Here is a 12468-nt window from a genome sequence, read left to right as displayed (position 1 = left end):
GAAGATGTACGTTGGCTAGCTCTCCACTGTTAATTGGTGGGACTTTTGAAGAAACTGTTCTCATACAACCAACATACAAATTACACATCTTAATAAACATGAAGGGAAATCCGTGTTGTGAATAACATAAAACTGTCACTACACATGATTGAGTCCTTGAGTCTGGCACCTAAGACCACTCAGCCATCCTGACAAACAGTGGAGGCTGGTGTATTGAATGCACCCACTACTTTGTCGAAGGATTATTAACAACTACTGATAGTTCTTTTCTTCTTATTACAGAGATTTCTACATTGCAAGACAATTGACAATATAGATTAAGTAAAGTCTTGGTAAACAAAACAGGCACGGACAGGGTTTGAACCCATCAATTTCAGTTTATGAGATCAACGCCTTACCACTTGACCACCGCACCTTCAAGTGAACAGCTTCCAATCAAGGCTAAAATGTTTTTAAAATTCAGAACAAAAAAACTATAAACCTTTGAGTACAAATTGCAAGAAGAGGAGGAGTAAAACACGCTCAAATGTGATTATTATTGTTGTTCAAATTATTTTTTTCTGAATCTGGTTTACATCGCCTGGAGGCAGCAATAACAAAAGAAGTGATTCTTAAGAAGGAGATACGCAGTATTCTAATTGTAGAATGCAGATCTGTGCAGCAATCGTACTGGATTTGACTGGGATTCTGAAATACTTCTTGCAAAGGTATTCAGACTTTGTTGATCCTATAATAAAAAACAGACCTGAAACTCCCTAGCTTCCAATCTCTGATGTTACTGTCCTTAAACTCGGACGTGATGTGCAGATGTGCAGTGTCCCTTTACTCTCGTGTTTTCAAATCAATCTCCATTTTCGAGCGTAGTTCAAGTGGAACTGGCCTGACTGCAGAGGAAAGTACGGAATGATAAAATGTTTCTACAATTCTACAATTTACAAATTGTGGGTTCAAGTCCCACCAACATCCCGTGTCATTTTGATTCAACCTTTTGAAATCCTCTAGGGATTGGCGTTGATCAAGTCAAATAGAGGACTTCTTCAGAGTCAACAATCGAAAATGAACCCGAGGACACAAGGGAGGAATTAGCACCAGACCTGGTCAAGCAAGTAATTGCATTACTCCTGTCCTGTAGTCCTTGCTCTTGCTTCATGTTGACTTCAAAATTCTCATGCTTAGCTATAAGGCTCTGCATGGCTTGGCACCTCAGTACCAGTTTGAGCTATTATTGCCCTCCTCCCACCTCACAACCTCCGCTCTTCTAACTTCTAGCCTTTGAAAACCTAATTAGTAAAACTGAAAGAACCATCTCCATAGGTGTTGGTAGTGCACGAGGAGGAGCTGTGACAATAGAAGAGGAGGAGTGAGAATGGAACGGATGGAAACCCGTTTTCTTGTAGTAATCTGGAAAAAATGAAAATAAAAGCCGAAACCCGAAAAAATAATAATAGCCATAAGAGGAAATGGCTTCTAGCAGCATGCAAGCACCCCTTGTTCATATAGTTGTGACCATCCCCATATATCTCATGGGAGACCGGGGTTCCATTTCCCGACAAGGAGACTGTTAGCTTTTCTCCCATCAGATTTCAATCTTTCATGCAGTGTGAGAAAGCGTACATAATTTTCCTTTTCTGTCATTTTCTGATGGCTATTTCAAAAACTCCTAAATGCTTTTAGAACATCTACCAATGTATCTGATTATTTTTTTTCCCAAACAAGTTCATTATTGATCATAACAATCTCCAAAGAACAAAGAATGTGCCGAAGATGTGAGGCGTTAAATCTTGAATCAGCTACATGGGTATCTGTTCTGTGGTGGTCAAGATATATTTGTACGAGAAACCAGGAGGAATCACTTCACTCCTATGAACTTTTAGAATCTATCTTCTTTGTGGAGTGAATGTTGTATTTGAGAGAAAAGCAAAGATGCTCACTAAGGTAGGGATGACCAAAAGGTCTGGCTATGCAGGAACTGAAAATCATATTCGTACGAGGTCATCAGAAAATAATGTTTAATAATGTTTAATTGCATTTAGTTTATGTGGCTGTTAAAGTGTATATATATTGCGGGTCCTGTCTGGTTTAAAAAAAATTGCATTGAAAAAAAACTGTTAAAAAACATAAAAATATGGATTAGTAATGGTGCCAAAATAGATTTTCTTATTAAGAGAGATTCATATAATATCTCTGTTTCCTCATTATTTATCCATTATTGCATACATATTTCTTGTATTTGATATTTATTCTCTCTGGGGGTAAATAAAATGTAGATTGTGCAACAAAGACTTTGAGCTTTTTGGTAGATTTTAATCAGATGTGGGACTTTTTTTCTTAAGAGTTACAGTTAAGGAACCTAATCTGTTTTATACACATTTCTTGCTCAAAATGTAAAATGTAAGTTAAAAGCTGTCACACAATTACAAGCCTATCCAATGAGAACAGTCTTAATTGGAAATTAAACAGGACTAAACTTAACATTCCAAGACCAAACAGAAATAAAGAAATCAATTTAGACTTAATTCATTTTAAAACTGAATAAAACTAAAAACTTAATACATTTTATTATACACATAAAGTCAATGGCATGATTAAAACTAATTCTGTTCTAATCAACCATAAGTAAGGGTAATAACAGTCAAAATTTAGTTGACTAGACTAAATCAAAAGTTGGTGACTACAAAGAGACTATAACAAATAGACATTTTAGGAAGAAGTAAAGGTTTATTCTATGCTGAAAAGTGAAGAAAAAAAACACAATGTGTCAGCTGTGGAAGCTTTAACGAATGTCACATGCTAACGCAGCTACCTACTTCAACGAATAGTGATTTCAGTGGAAAACTGGTGACTAAATTGGTGTGTTTTTAAGTCGCCTGACTGGATAAAACACTTCCCATACTAACTGTAGCTTAATGAACTAACTCGCTCCTGTGTGACTGCATTGGTGGATTCTGAAGGTCTCCTGTGTGAGTATGCTGGTTGGCTTTTAAGGTATTTGAATCACTAAAACCCTTTCCACACTGACTGCAGCTGAAAGGTATCCCTCCTGTGAAATTAAGGGTAGTCTGGTGGCTCTGTGGTTAAGGATCTATGTCTGTGGGTGGAAGACTGCCAGTTCAAATTCCTCAATTGACAGAGGAAGACTACTCTGTTGGACCCCTGAACAAAGCCCTTAATCCTGATTGCTCCAGGCATGCTGTACAAAGAGCTGATCCTGTGCTCTGACACCAAGCTTCTCTCCCTATCTGCAGGCCTCATGGTGAGCATGTTGTGAAAAGACAAATACCTAATACAAGAAATTGTATATGGCCAATAAAGTGATCTTATTTTATGCGCTGGTGAGCTCTTCAGGTGATTCAGTCATTAAAACTCTTCCCACTCTGACTGCAGCTGAATGGTCTCTCTCCTGTGTGAATATGCTGGTGTGTTTTTAAGTGACCTGACTGACTAAAACTCCTACCACACTGACTGCAGCTGAATGGTCTCTCTCCTGCATGAATACGCTGATGTGTTTTTAAGTGACCTGACTGACTAAAACTCCTACCACACTGACTGCAGCTGAATGGTCTCTCTCCTGTGTGAATGCGCTGGTGGGTTTTTAAGGTACCTGACTGACTAAAACTCTTCCCACAGTGACTGCAGCTGAATGGTCTCTCGCCTGTGTGAATGTGCTGATGTCGTTTTAAGAGGTGCAAATGACTAAAACTCTTCCCACACTGACTGCAGCTGAATGGTCTCTCTCCTGTGTGAATGTGCTGGTGTCTTTTTAAGAGGCATGAGTGACTAAAACTCTTCCCACACTGACTGCAGCTGAAAGGTCTCTCTCCTGTTTGAAGGTGCTGGTTGGGTTTTGATTTGCTAGACTGACAGAAACGCTGCTCCTCCCTGTGCCATAATGGCAGTTTGTCCACTCCTTCTGAGCAAGGCCTTGAGTGATTCTTCATCATCCTCTGATCGTGCTGTGGTCTCTTATTCTGCAAATGCTCCATGGAATGGTCTTGCTCTGTGTGCTGAAACTGAGATTTGTTTTCTCCATTGTGTCCTTCAGTGTGCTGGTCAGCAGTGTGAATCAACTGGGGCTCCATGTCCTGCTCTGTAACATTAAACTCACTCAGTTCTTCTTTGAGTTCATGTACAGTGATGCAGTAAAGTTCATTACAATGTTCTGCAATATTCTTGGTATCCAGATGATTAATCTTCTCCGTTAATATTAAGAGTCCAGGTGTCTCACACTCAGGTTCTATCTTCATCATGGGCACAGAGTCCAGATCCTCGACACTCTGTCTGCTCTCTGTGTGCTGCTCACTGAGTGTCTCTTTCCCTTCTGCAACAGTGAGCTCTGTCTCCTGCATCAGATTGGAGCCCCACTCCTCCTCACTGTGCTGCTGTTCAAGAGGAGCCCTTTCCCCAGCATCAGGGAGAGCACTGGCCTCTGAGCCTGTAAACACAGGACAAGAAAACAAGACCTTTATAATAATAATAATAATAATAATAATAATAATAATAAACTTCTCAAAGTGCTCTACATAATGCCAACAACAACAACAAAAAAAACACAATATAAGCATGATGGGAATACACTGTTTGAGGAGACAGCAGATTGTGGTACAAAATACAGTAGGAGCAGATGGGTAAAGAACAGGTAAATAAAGGCTCTTCTAAAGAAGAAAGTTTTGAGTCTGGATTTAAAGGAGTTTAGAGAAGGTGACTCTCTGATATCCTTGGGGATAGAGTTCCAGAGTTTAGGGCATAACAGAAGGGCCTTTCATTCATAGAGTGTAGACGGACTGGGGGAAAGATAGGAGACCAGAAACAGAAGAGAGATGGCTGTGAGGTGGGGAGTAGAGCGATAATAACTCAGACAGGTACTGAGGTGCCAAGCCAAGCAGAGCCTTATAGGTGAGCAGGAGGAATTTTAAGTTGACACGAAACTTAACAGGAAGCCAGTGCAAGGACTCCAGGATAGGAGTAATGTGAACACTTGTACTAGACCTGGTCAGGATTCTGGCTGCCAAATTTTGGACATACTGGAGTTTGTTCAATGTGGATTTAGAAACCCCAGAGAGCAGAGCGTTATAGTGGTTGATTTGGAAGAAGAAAAAACTTTTCAGCCACAGTTAACGATAATATAGAGTGTAGTTGAGCAATATTTCTGAGGCGAAAGAAAGAAGTTTTGACAATATGTTGCACACGTTGGTCAAATGTCAAGCCTGAGTCAAATATCATCCCCAAGTTTTTCCAATTTAGACTGAAGCTCAAGTACAGAACCATCTACAGATAGGGTTACATATTTGGCTTTACAAAATTGATGGGGGGGTTCAAATAAGCATGACTTCAGTCTTGTCACAGTTTAGATAAAGGAAATTTTGAGTCATCCTAGTTTTTATGTCAGAGATGTAATTAGATAGCAAAGAGACAGCCACATTAGCGTCAGGTTTGGTATGGATGTATATTTGAGTATAATCAGCATAATAATGATAGCTGAGGCCATGTGATCTAGTATTTAGCCCTGAATTTTAATACGAGTTTAGAGTAGCGCTCAAAAGGAAGTACTATCCACGCAAAAAGTAGCTTACATTTTAAACTTGAGATAGCAAAGATATTATTTAGTAGCATGTAATTTAAGTTTTAAAAACTCATTTTCCAAACTTGATATACATCAAAGATTCAAACACATTTAATCTCTTTTAACACAGATAACGTGAAAAGGGATTAAAAATACAGCAGACAAGTACTTTACGTAACATTTTTACACAAATTCATGTATAGCCATTTAGTGGTGAACAAAAAAATTCAAATACTGTAAATAAAAATGTAAAGAATGTGGGAAACATAAAAAATTCAACTCTTATACACCATGCAGCTGAGTTCCTCTTTGGGAACTAGTCACTAGTTATCATGCAGCATCACCATCGATATGACAAGTACAAAGAGGAAAGGCAAGTCAAGAGAAGTTAAGCTGTATCACACTTTTTATTATACTTTAAACTACATACATGCATGTACTAGTACACTCCCAATCGATTTGGGTTGTTTAAGCAGAGGGGAATAAGTGGGTATAAAGGGGTGTTCTGATTATAGGCGATTTTATAAATACAAGCTATGTTAGAAACCTAACTACCATGAAAAAGTAAGTCTACTGTAATAATATCACAAGTACATTACATTTACACTAACAGTGCACTGAAAGAAAGAGAGGGGTTGATCCAAACACACTGACTGGACACTCCAGTACATTAACACTGCACTGAGAGAGAGGGAGGTTAATTACACACACTGACTGGACACTACAGTACATTAAGACTGCATTGAGATTAGTTAATACAGACACAGGCCCTGGAGGACTGCAATACTTAAACCAATTAAAATTATTTTGTATACACAATCATTAGCATACATATAATAATATAAACCAATAAAACGTAAAAACAATATATATATACACATAAGTCTTCTTTCTTAATTACGTTGTATTATTATCTGATTCAGTGAAACACTGTAACCGGACAAAACAGTTCAGTTTCCAGTTAAGAATCCCGTTGTTACATCACGCAAGTCTTTCCCACTTCACTCTGCGTCTCTGCACTATATTCTCACCAGTGAGGAAGTTAAAGACACTGTTTTTAAACTCACACACACCCTGACTACATACAAGTCACCCCACTGACCTGAGAGCTGCAGTTTCGTGTCCATTTCTTCCTTTATTCCTGCAGGGACTTCACAGGGAAGCGTCTGGGTACCCTGATCTCCTCCTGCTCCCGACTCCTTCTCCCACAGCTGCAATCTCCACTTCAGGCTCTCGTTTTCCTTCTTCAGCTGCGCCATTTCACTCCCGACACTCTCCTCCACACACTGTGTGATTTTAAACACGGCCCGTCTTACCAGTATCTGGGAGATGCTGCGGAGTTTGTTTTCAATCTCATCCTCAGAGTCAGACATCCTGCTTCGAAACACTCGTGAAACTTCATACACGATCGATTTGAGCAAAACCTCCATGAAAACGTGAAGCTCAGTTTCCAGATTGAACAGTAAAATTGTCATATTTAACCAAAGTTGATCACAAATACAGAGAGAGTGCTATGCGGATACTGAAATGACAAACACTAAGACTCCTACGCACCTACGGGTCTATATGATTGCAAGGGTTTGAATTCATACTTGAAGCAGGAACAGGAACTGAGCGATCACTCCTCCTACATCCTGCCACATGACGCACTTCCTTAGTGATTGTTGCTATGCACTTCACGTGAAGGACTTTCAGTATGTTGTATCTTGTTGAATATACAATGAAAAATAATGTAGCATTGTTTACAAATATATGTACATAAAATATACACATCTATATATATATACACATACAAATATATATATGTTGTATTTTCATATATTTCCAGATCCTTCGCCTGTATTGAAATAAATAACAGTACTTAAACGTGTATTGAAATAACGGGATCAAACTTTTAATGTAATGGATTCATATCTAAACAATGTCTGCTAATAGACGGTAATGTGAACAATTCCTGTTGCCAATTGGTTTGATATCTCCAAGACATCCAAGAGATCAGGTATTGAAAATCATTTTTTAAACAGAAAATGTGAAATGGAAAGTAGGTCAAAAGCCTTCTGATAATCTAAGTACACCATTCTACATGTTCTGTGCATCCATTAGTTCTATGGGCTTTATGGCATGTAATTAGTTAGACAAATTATATTTCTGATTACAATAGATAGTTTTATATCTCTATTCATAATAAAGGTTGGTTTTATTATAATTTATGATTTCTATAATTTATAGTAATCCTTTGTTTCATTTTTCAGAAAAAAGACTGCAATGTTGAGCAGAAAGACTGTTTTCTTCCACAACACCGTATAATTTTCACATCCACCAGACTCCAACCTCTCCAGACCTTGCTGGTTGAGCAATTGCTCCGATAAATTAGGTCACGGATCGTGTTAACTCATTTCTTCTCAACACAACATTTCCTGGTGCACGTTTTCTCTATGAAAAAAATACATTTTTCCCTTGCACGATTTTTTGTTTTTTATCAAAGCGTACAGAAAGAAAAAAGAAGAAGAAATAGTGTTGCAAAAGAACTCTGTCGCCCTTGGGAGATGTCAAACGCATTGGACATGAAAATGCCAGATAAAAGCCACTTCTCTTCGTTTCTCAGTGTCGGGGCTGCAATGTAAAAGAGGCAATTTGCTCTGAGAGCATGCTCAGCGCTTACTGAATGCAGATGTCTCAGAGCGGTGTGTCCAAGTGGCTGTAAAAGGTGATGGCTATCCTGTCACCGTAGCTTAGTTGGTTAAAGCACTTGTCTATTAAACAAAAGAACCTAGGTTCAAATCCCAGCCGTGTCTTTCTTGTAGTACAGAACGTACCATTTTGGGCACTCACAAAGGGCTTGATTTCGTTAAATGCATGTGTTCATTTCCTTTCTGGAAAACTTATTTTTGATGAAATTCACACAGCTTGCGGAAAATTAAATCCAATTCTTGGTTATCAGTGCAGAAGAAATATTACCGGCTGGCAAAATAAACGGTAAGAGATTTTTCTTAACCAGAAATTTGTGATTCGAGAGAAGGACCTACAAGTTAGTCTCTGTGGCGCAATTGGTTAGCGCGTTCGGCTGTTAACCGAAAGGTTGGTGGTTCGAATCCACCCAGAGACGGTTTTCGTTTGCGATGTAAACATTGTCTTCGGTCGATTGGATTTCTCAGCGAAACCATAGCCATTTTAATATTTGCAACAAATGCGAGTGTTTAACACGTGTCAGGATCACCAGGAAATGTCCAACAATGCCCAACATCGTAACTCCCCAGAAAACCATATTCACCCAAGAAAAATGATCGTCGAATCGTCATTTATACTCCAGTTGAATCCTCTGCTGAAATATTTTAAAAATACAATGCAGGTTTGTTTGAGAACTTGACAAGCATTGTTACGATAGCACTGTGCAGTTGGAATTTGATATTTTGACATATTTACCTTAATTTTAAACATAAATACTATACAGTCTATTGTAATTTTAAAATATGTTAGCTGAGGATGCAAAGGGGTGAAAGGGAAAGATCAGAGGGTATAGTAACAAGGTTAGGATTGGTGGAGGTGGTAGGGGTGTTGATGTTTTTTCTCTGTAGAGGATGATTGAATGTTTTATCCTTCTCTGAAGTGAGAAACTGGAAGAGTTGGGAGTTGAGAGATCTGATGAGGTTAGATATAAAAGGAAGTTGATGTGGAGCTGTTAGCAGTAAAAATTACTTAATGTCTTTGATGTTGTCATCAAAGATAAACTGCAGTCAGCAAAGATAAAAAGAAAATTATCTTTGCTTACTGCCCTGTCTTTCTCACACTTGAAGAAGGCTCCACAGCCGAAACGTTGTGATTCTTTTCTTCTCTTTTCAGCATGGAATAATCCTTTACTTGTTCCTTTGCAGCCTACGCATGCTGACGCAGCTACTCACCTGATATTTAACATTCCTATAATCACAACTATGAATACCACTGTGGGTATTTTTTCCATGATTATTTATTCTGTCATTGAAGCATATTTTATGTCATACCGAAGTGTCATAATCACTGAATTTTTTTTTTTCATTTAGAAAATAAGAAAATGATAAATCACTATGAATTGCATTTAGCCTGTTCTGATCTAGATATTCTATATACTTTAACATGCCATGTTCACAATGTCACAACTCAGAAATGCAACAGTGAAGTGTTGTAATTACAAATGTACATACTGTTGGTGACATTGAGATGTTTTGGTAATGAGGAAGGAGGGACATGCAATGTTCACAGGATCAAATTTAAAAAACAATACAGTAAAATTTCTTGTACTTCGGGATTATGAGAGCCTGTTACATTGTGTCTCACACCTCAGTGTCAGAATTTTGAGACGTTTTTATAACCAGGGGGAAAACACTTTAACCAAATCAGCCAAGGTGCTGTCAGAGTATTAACATCATGTCTGCGTCGGTGATTACAGCTGACTATCGCTGGAGGACAGTTCACTGTGAACAAGTCAACCTCAACTGTTCTATGCTGCATTCTACCCTAGTGGTAAATATTGGTTTCCGTGCGTGTAATATTCCTTTTTTTGTCAAATATTTTCAAGCACAAAGTTTGCTGTTGAAAATAAGCCTTGTGGTTCTCAATGTTGTGATCCTTTTCCCCCAGTGTCACCCAAATTGATACATTGTGCTTTGGCAATTCTTCAGGCTATATTGTTTAGAGGAGCTCAGTTGAATTAGTTTGCGTAGATAAAGTATTTCTTTTCCCTTTAATCCTTTAAAACATATTACATTTTCAATACATTGTATCTTTCTTCCTACTAATTGTAGCGGCAATGCTTGTTAATAAGACAGAATTAAGTGTTGCTGTGCTTTCCCAAATAAGGCCCCATCTCTCTCTTCATCTCTGTGGTGCAGCCACAGAGAAGCTATTCATGCAGGCTGATTTAAAGATGTTTTCTTTTGATAAGGGACAGCTCCCAAATGGGGATGCATTTAGCTAAGCCTGGCTATCATGATCAATGGTCATCCATTGGCGCCTATCTGTCTAGGGAGTGCCAGATGGACATCTGGACTGCATTCCTAAGTGTCAGGAGTAAGTGACTCACATCTCACCTTGATCAACCAATCAGGGACTGGTAGGGCCGAGTAACCCACGTGGGACTCTGATGCCCATGGAACTTTCAGCCAATGAATGAGCTGAAGTTCCTCCAGGTAAAAACAGGCAACACAGAGCTCCCAGAAGGAGAATTTCTAAGGAGAATTCCAGGGGTGCGAGACTATTCTAAAGAATTCCAGGGAAGGACGGCCCAGGAGCAGAAAGGCTCCCAAGGGCAGGACATTCTCGCAGCGAGCCTCCTGACCATCCTGATACATTTTCAATACATTGTACTGAATCATTCTTCCTACTAATTGTCATCATTTTTTTTCTGGCTTGATCTTGTAATCAGAGATATCAGAATATTCCTTAAAAACTAGTAAAAGAAGAGGGACAGATTCGTGCACACTAAAAAATATGAAAGGGAAGCAGGACACAGTAACCACCAAACATCTTATAGATTATGAATGTGCCTGAATTTTTTCAGTGATTTAGAGGGTTCTGCCATTTTAGATGTTATGCTGTTCCTGTGTGATGTATCAAATGTGTTATTTAAATCTCCAGTCATTACTATATCAGTCTTAAGGCCTTGCAGTATAGATTGCAATTCATCCAAAAATGCCAAGTTTCCCACTGGTGATACACACAAGGAAATTCATGTACATTCCCCCCCCAAATCAACAAATTTAAAATCAAATACCTCCCTCCTCATCTGCAGGTGGAGAGATTAATGTCAGAAGAAATACAGGTTTAAAAGTCAGGAGCATTGATAGTCCTATTTTAAAATTATGCTTAAATGCTCACAATATATTTAAAACGTTCTGTAAAATGCAAAAATAATTAAAAAATATTAAAATAAGGTTAAAAGAAATGATACACAGTTATAAAGCTCAGGAATGATCACTTTGAAGTTACAATCCACTTACAATATGCCAAAAATGGCAAGAATATGTAAAACAAGTGTATAAAATTAAAAAAAGTTTAAAATAAATACTTAATACTTTTAAAATTCAGGAATGTGATTGGTCAGATGCTTACGATGAGTGTTGCTGGTGTTTCGTGTGATTTAGCGAATTGAAACAAAATATTCAATTTAAAAACGGCAAGAGCTCGTATGAAAAAAAAGTTCGTAATGTAAGTATCTTTGTTGTAAGAACTGCGCCATAACTAGTGACTGGTTTATATTCAGTTATGTGCATTGGGAACAAAAGGGAAACTTACATGGATTTTATTAGGTTTTAGGAATCAGAAAATGTATTTTTACACGTTTATGCCTAAGAGCAGAAATAACTTCCTGCTTTCAGCGCTTTTATTGTTTCTGCTTGTAACCTCGAACAGAAAAACCCAGTACTGACTCACAGAAACGCCCCGGAGTTTCGGTGTTTCTGGGATTTAAGAGGGATGTATGAAGACAGTAAAGGGGAGTTTTTTTTCCCCCGCTGTAGAGTATGAAGGCGGTGTGACGAGTCTGGAGGGAGGAGACGCACATTCCGCATGGAGAGCGCAGAGCAATGAGTTTCACCTGCAACTCGCCGAGTCCTGTCCTATATAACCGCTGAGCCCGGGTACCCAAAGTCTCCAGCCAGTGTTGGAGATTTACAGGGTTAAAGCCCAGAAGTTGAGAGTAGAGTTTGTGTACGATTATAAGATTAAGGGGATAGGGTTTGGTGCACAGAAGAGGCTTAGGTTTGGGTTTTGTTTAGTTTTGACACATTTGTAACGGCCATGGCGGCCTGTAGGGTCGGCATGCGCCGTTACTTTTGCGCGCGTTTGGTGTACAAGAGTGGTGAGGGCTCGGCTCACTCGGGTGATATTTCACGGTTGGACTTTTCAAGGAAGGTGTTACAGAAAGAGTTAAAGGT

At 38.7% G+C, this 12468-nt stretch overlaps 2 protein-coding genes and 1 non-coding gene across 3 annotated transcripts in view; 2 read left to right on the top strand and 1 right to left on the bottom strand.

The window, feature by feature from the left end:
* The window catches only part of LOC148813316 (scavenger receptor cysteine-rich type 1 protein M130-like), a 38300-nt gene extending 36936 nt beyond the window's left edge, over window positions 1-1364 (top strand). Inside the window, exon 12 of the mRNA XM_088907961.1 lies at window positions 1270-1364. Within this exon, the coding sequence (XP_088764087.1) occupies window positions 1270-1364 (95 nt within the window). The remainder of the gene's footprint in view (window positions 1-1269) is intronic.
* A 1986-nt stretch (window positions 1365-3350) lies between these two features.
* Window positions 3351-7035, bottom strand: LOC148813315 (uncharacterized). The gene is made up of 2 exons (XM_088908329.1): window positions 6663-7035; window positions 3351-4432 (listed from the first exon to the last, which is right to left on the bottom strand). Exons 1-2 carry the CDS (start codon window positions 7033-7035, stop codon window positions 3351-3353), a joined length of 1455 nt encoding a protein of 484 aa, XP_088764455.1.
* Window positions 7036-8592: 1557 nt separating this feature from the next.
* Window positions 8593-8666, top strand: trnan-guu (transfer RNA asparagine (anticodon GUU)). Its single transcript has one exon. It is a non-coding gene; the product is annotated as a tRNA-Asn (tRNA).
* Window positions 8667-12468: the final 3802 nt, after the last annotated feature.

This window comes from Atractosteus spatula, assembly GCF_055471065.1.
Source record: "Atractosteus spatula isolate fAtrSpa1 chromosome 10 unlocalized genomic scaffold, fAtrSpa1.hap1 SUPER_10_unloc_1, whole genome shotgun sequence".
NCBI lineage: Eukaryota > Metazoa > Chordata > Actinopteri > Semionotiformes > Lepisosteidae > Atractosteus > Atractosteus spatula.
Note: the sequence above shows the minus strand (reverse complement) of the source record. Positions and strands in the feature narration are given on the sequence as shown.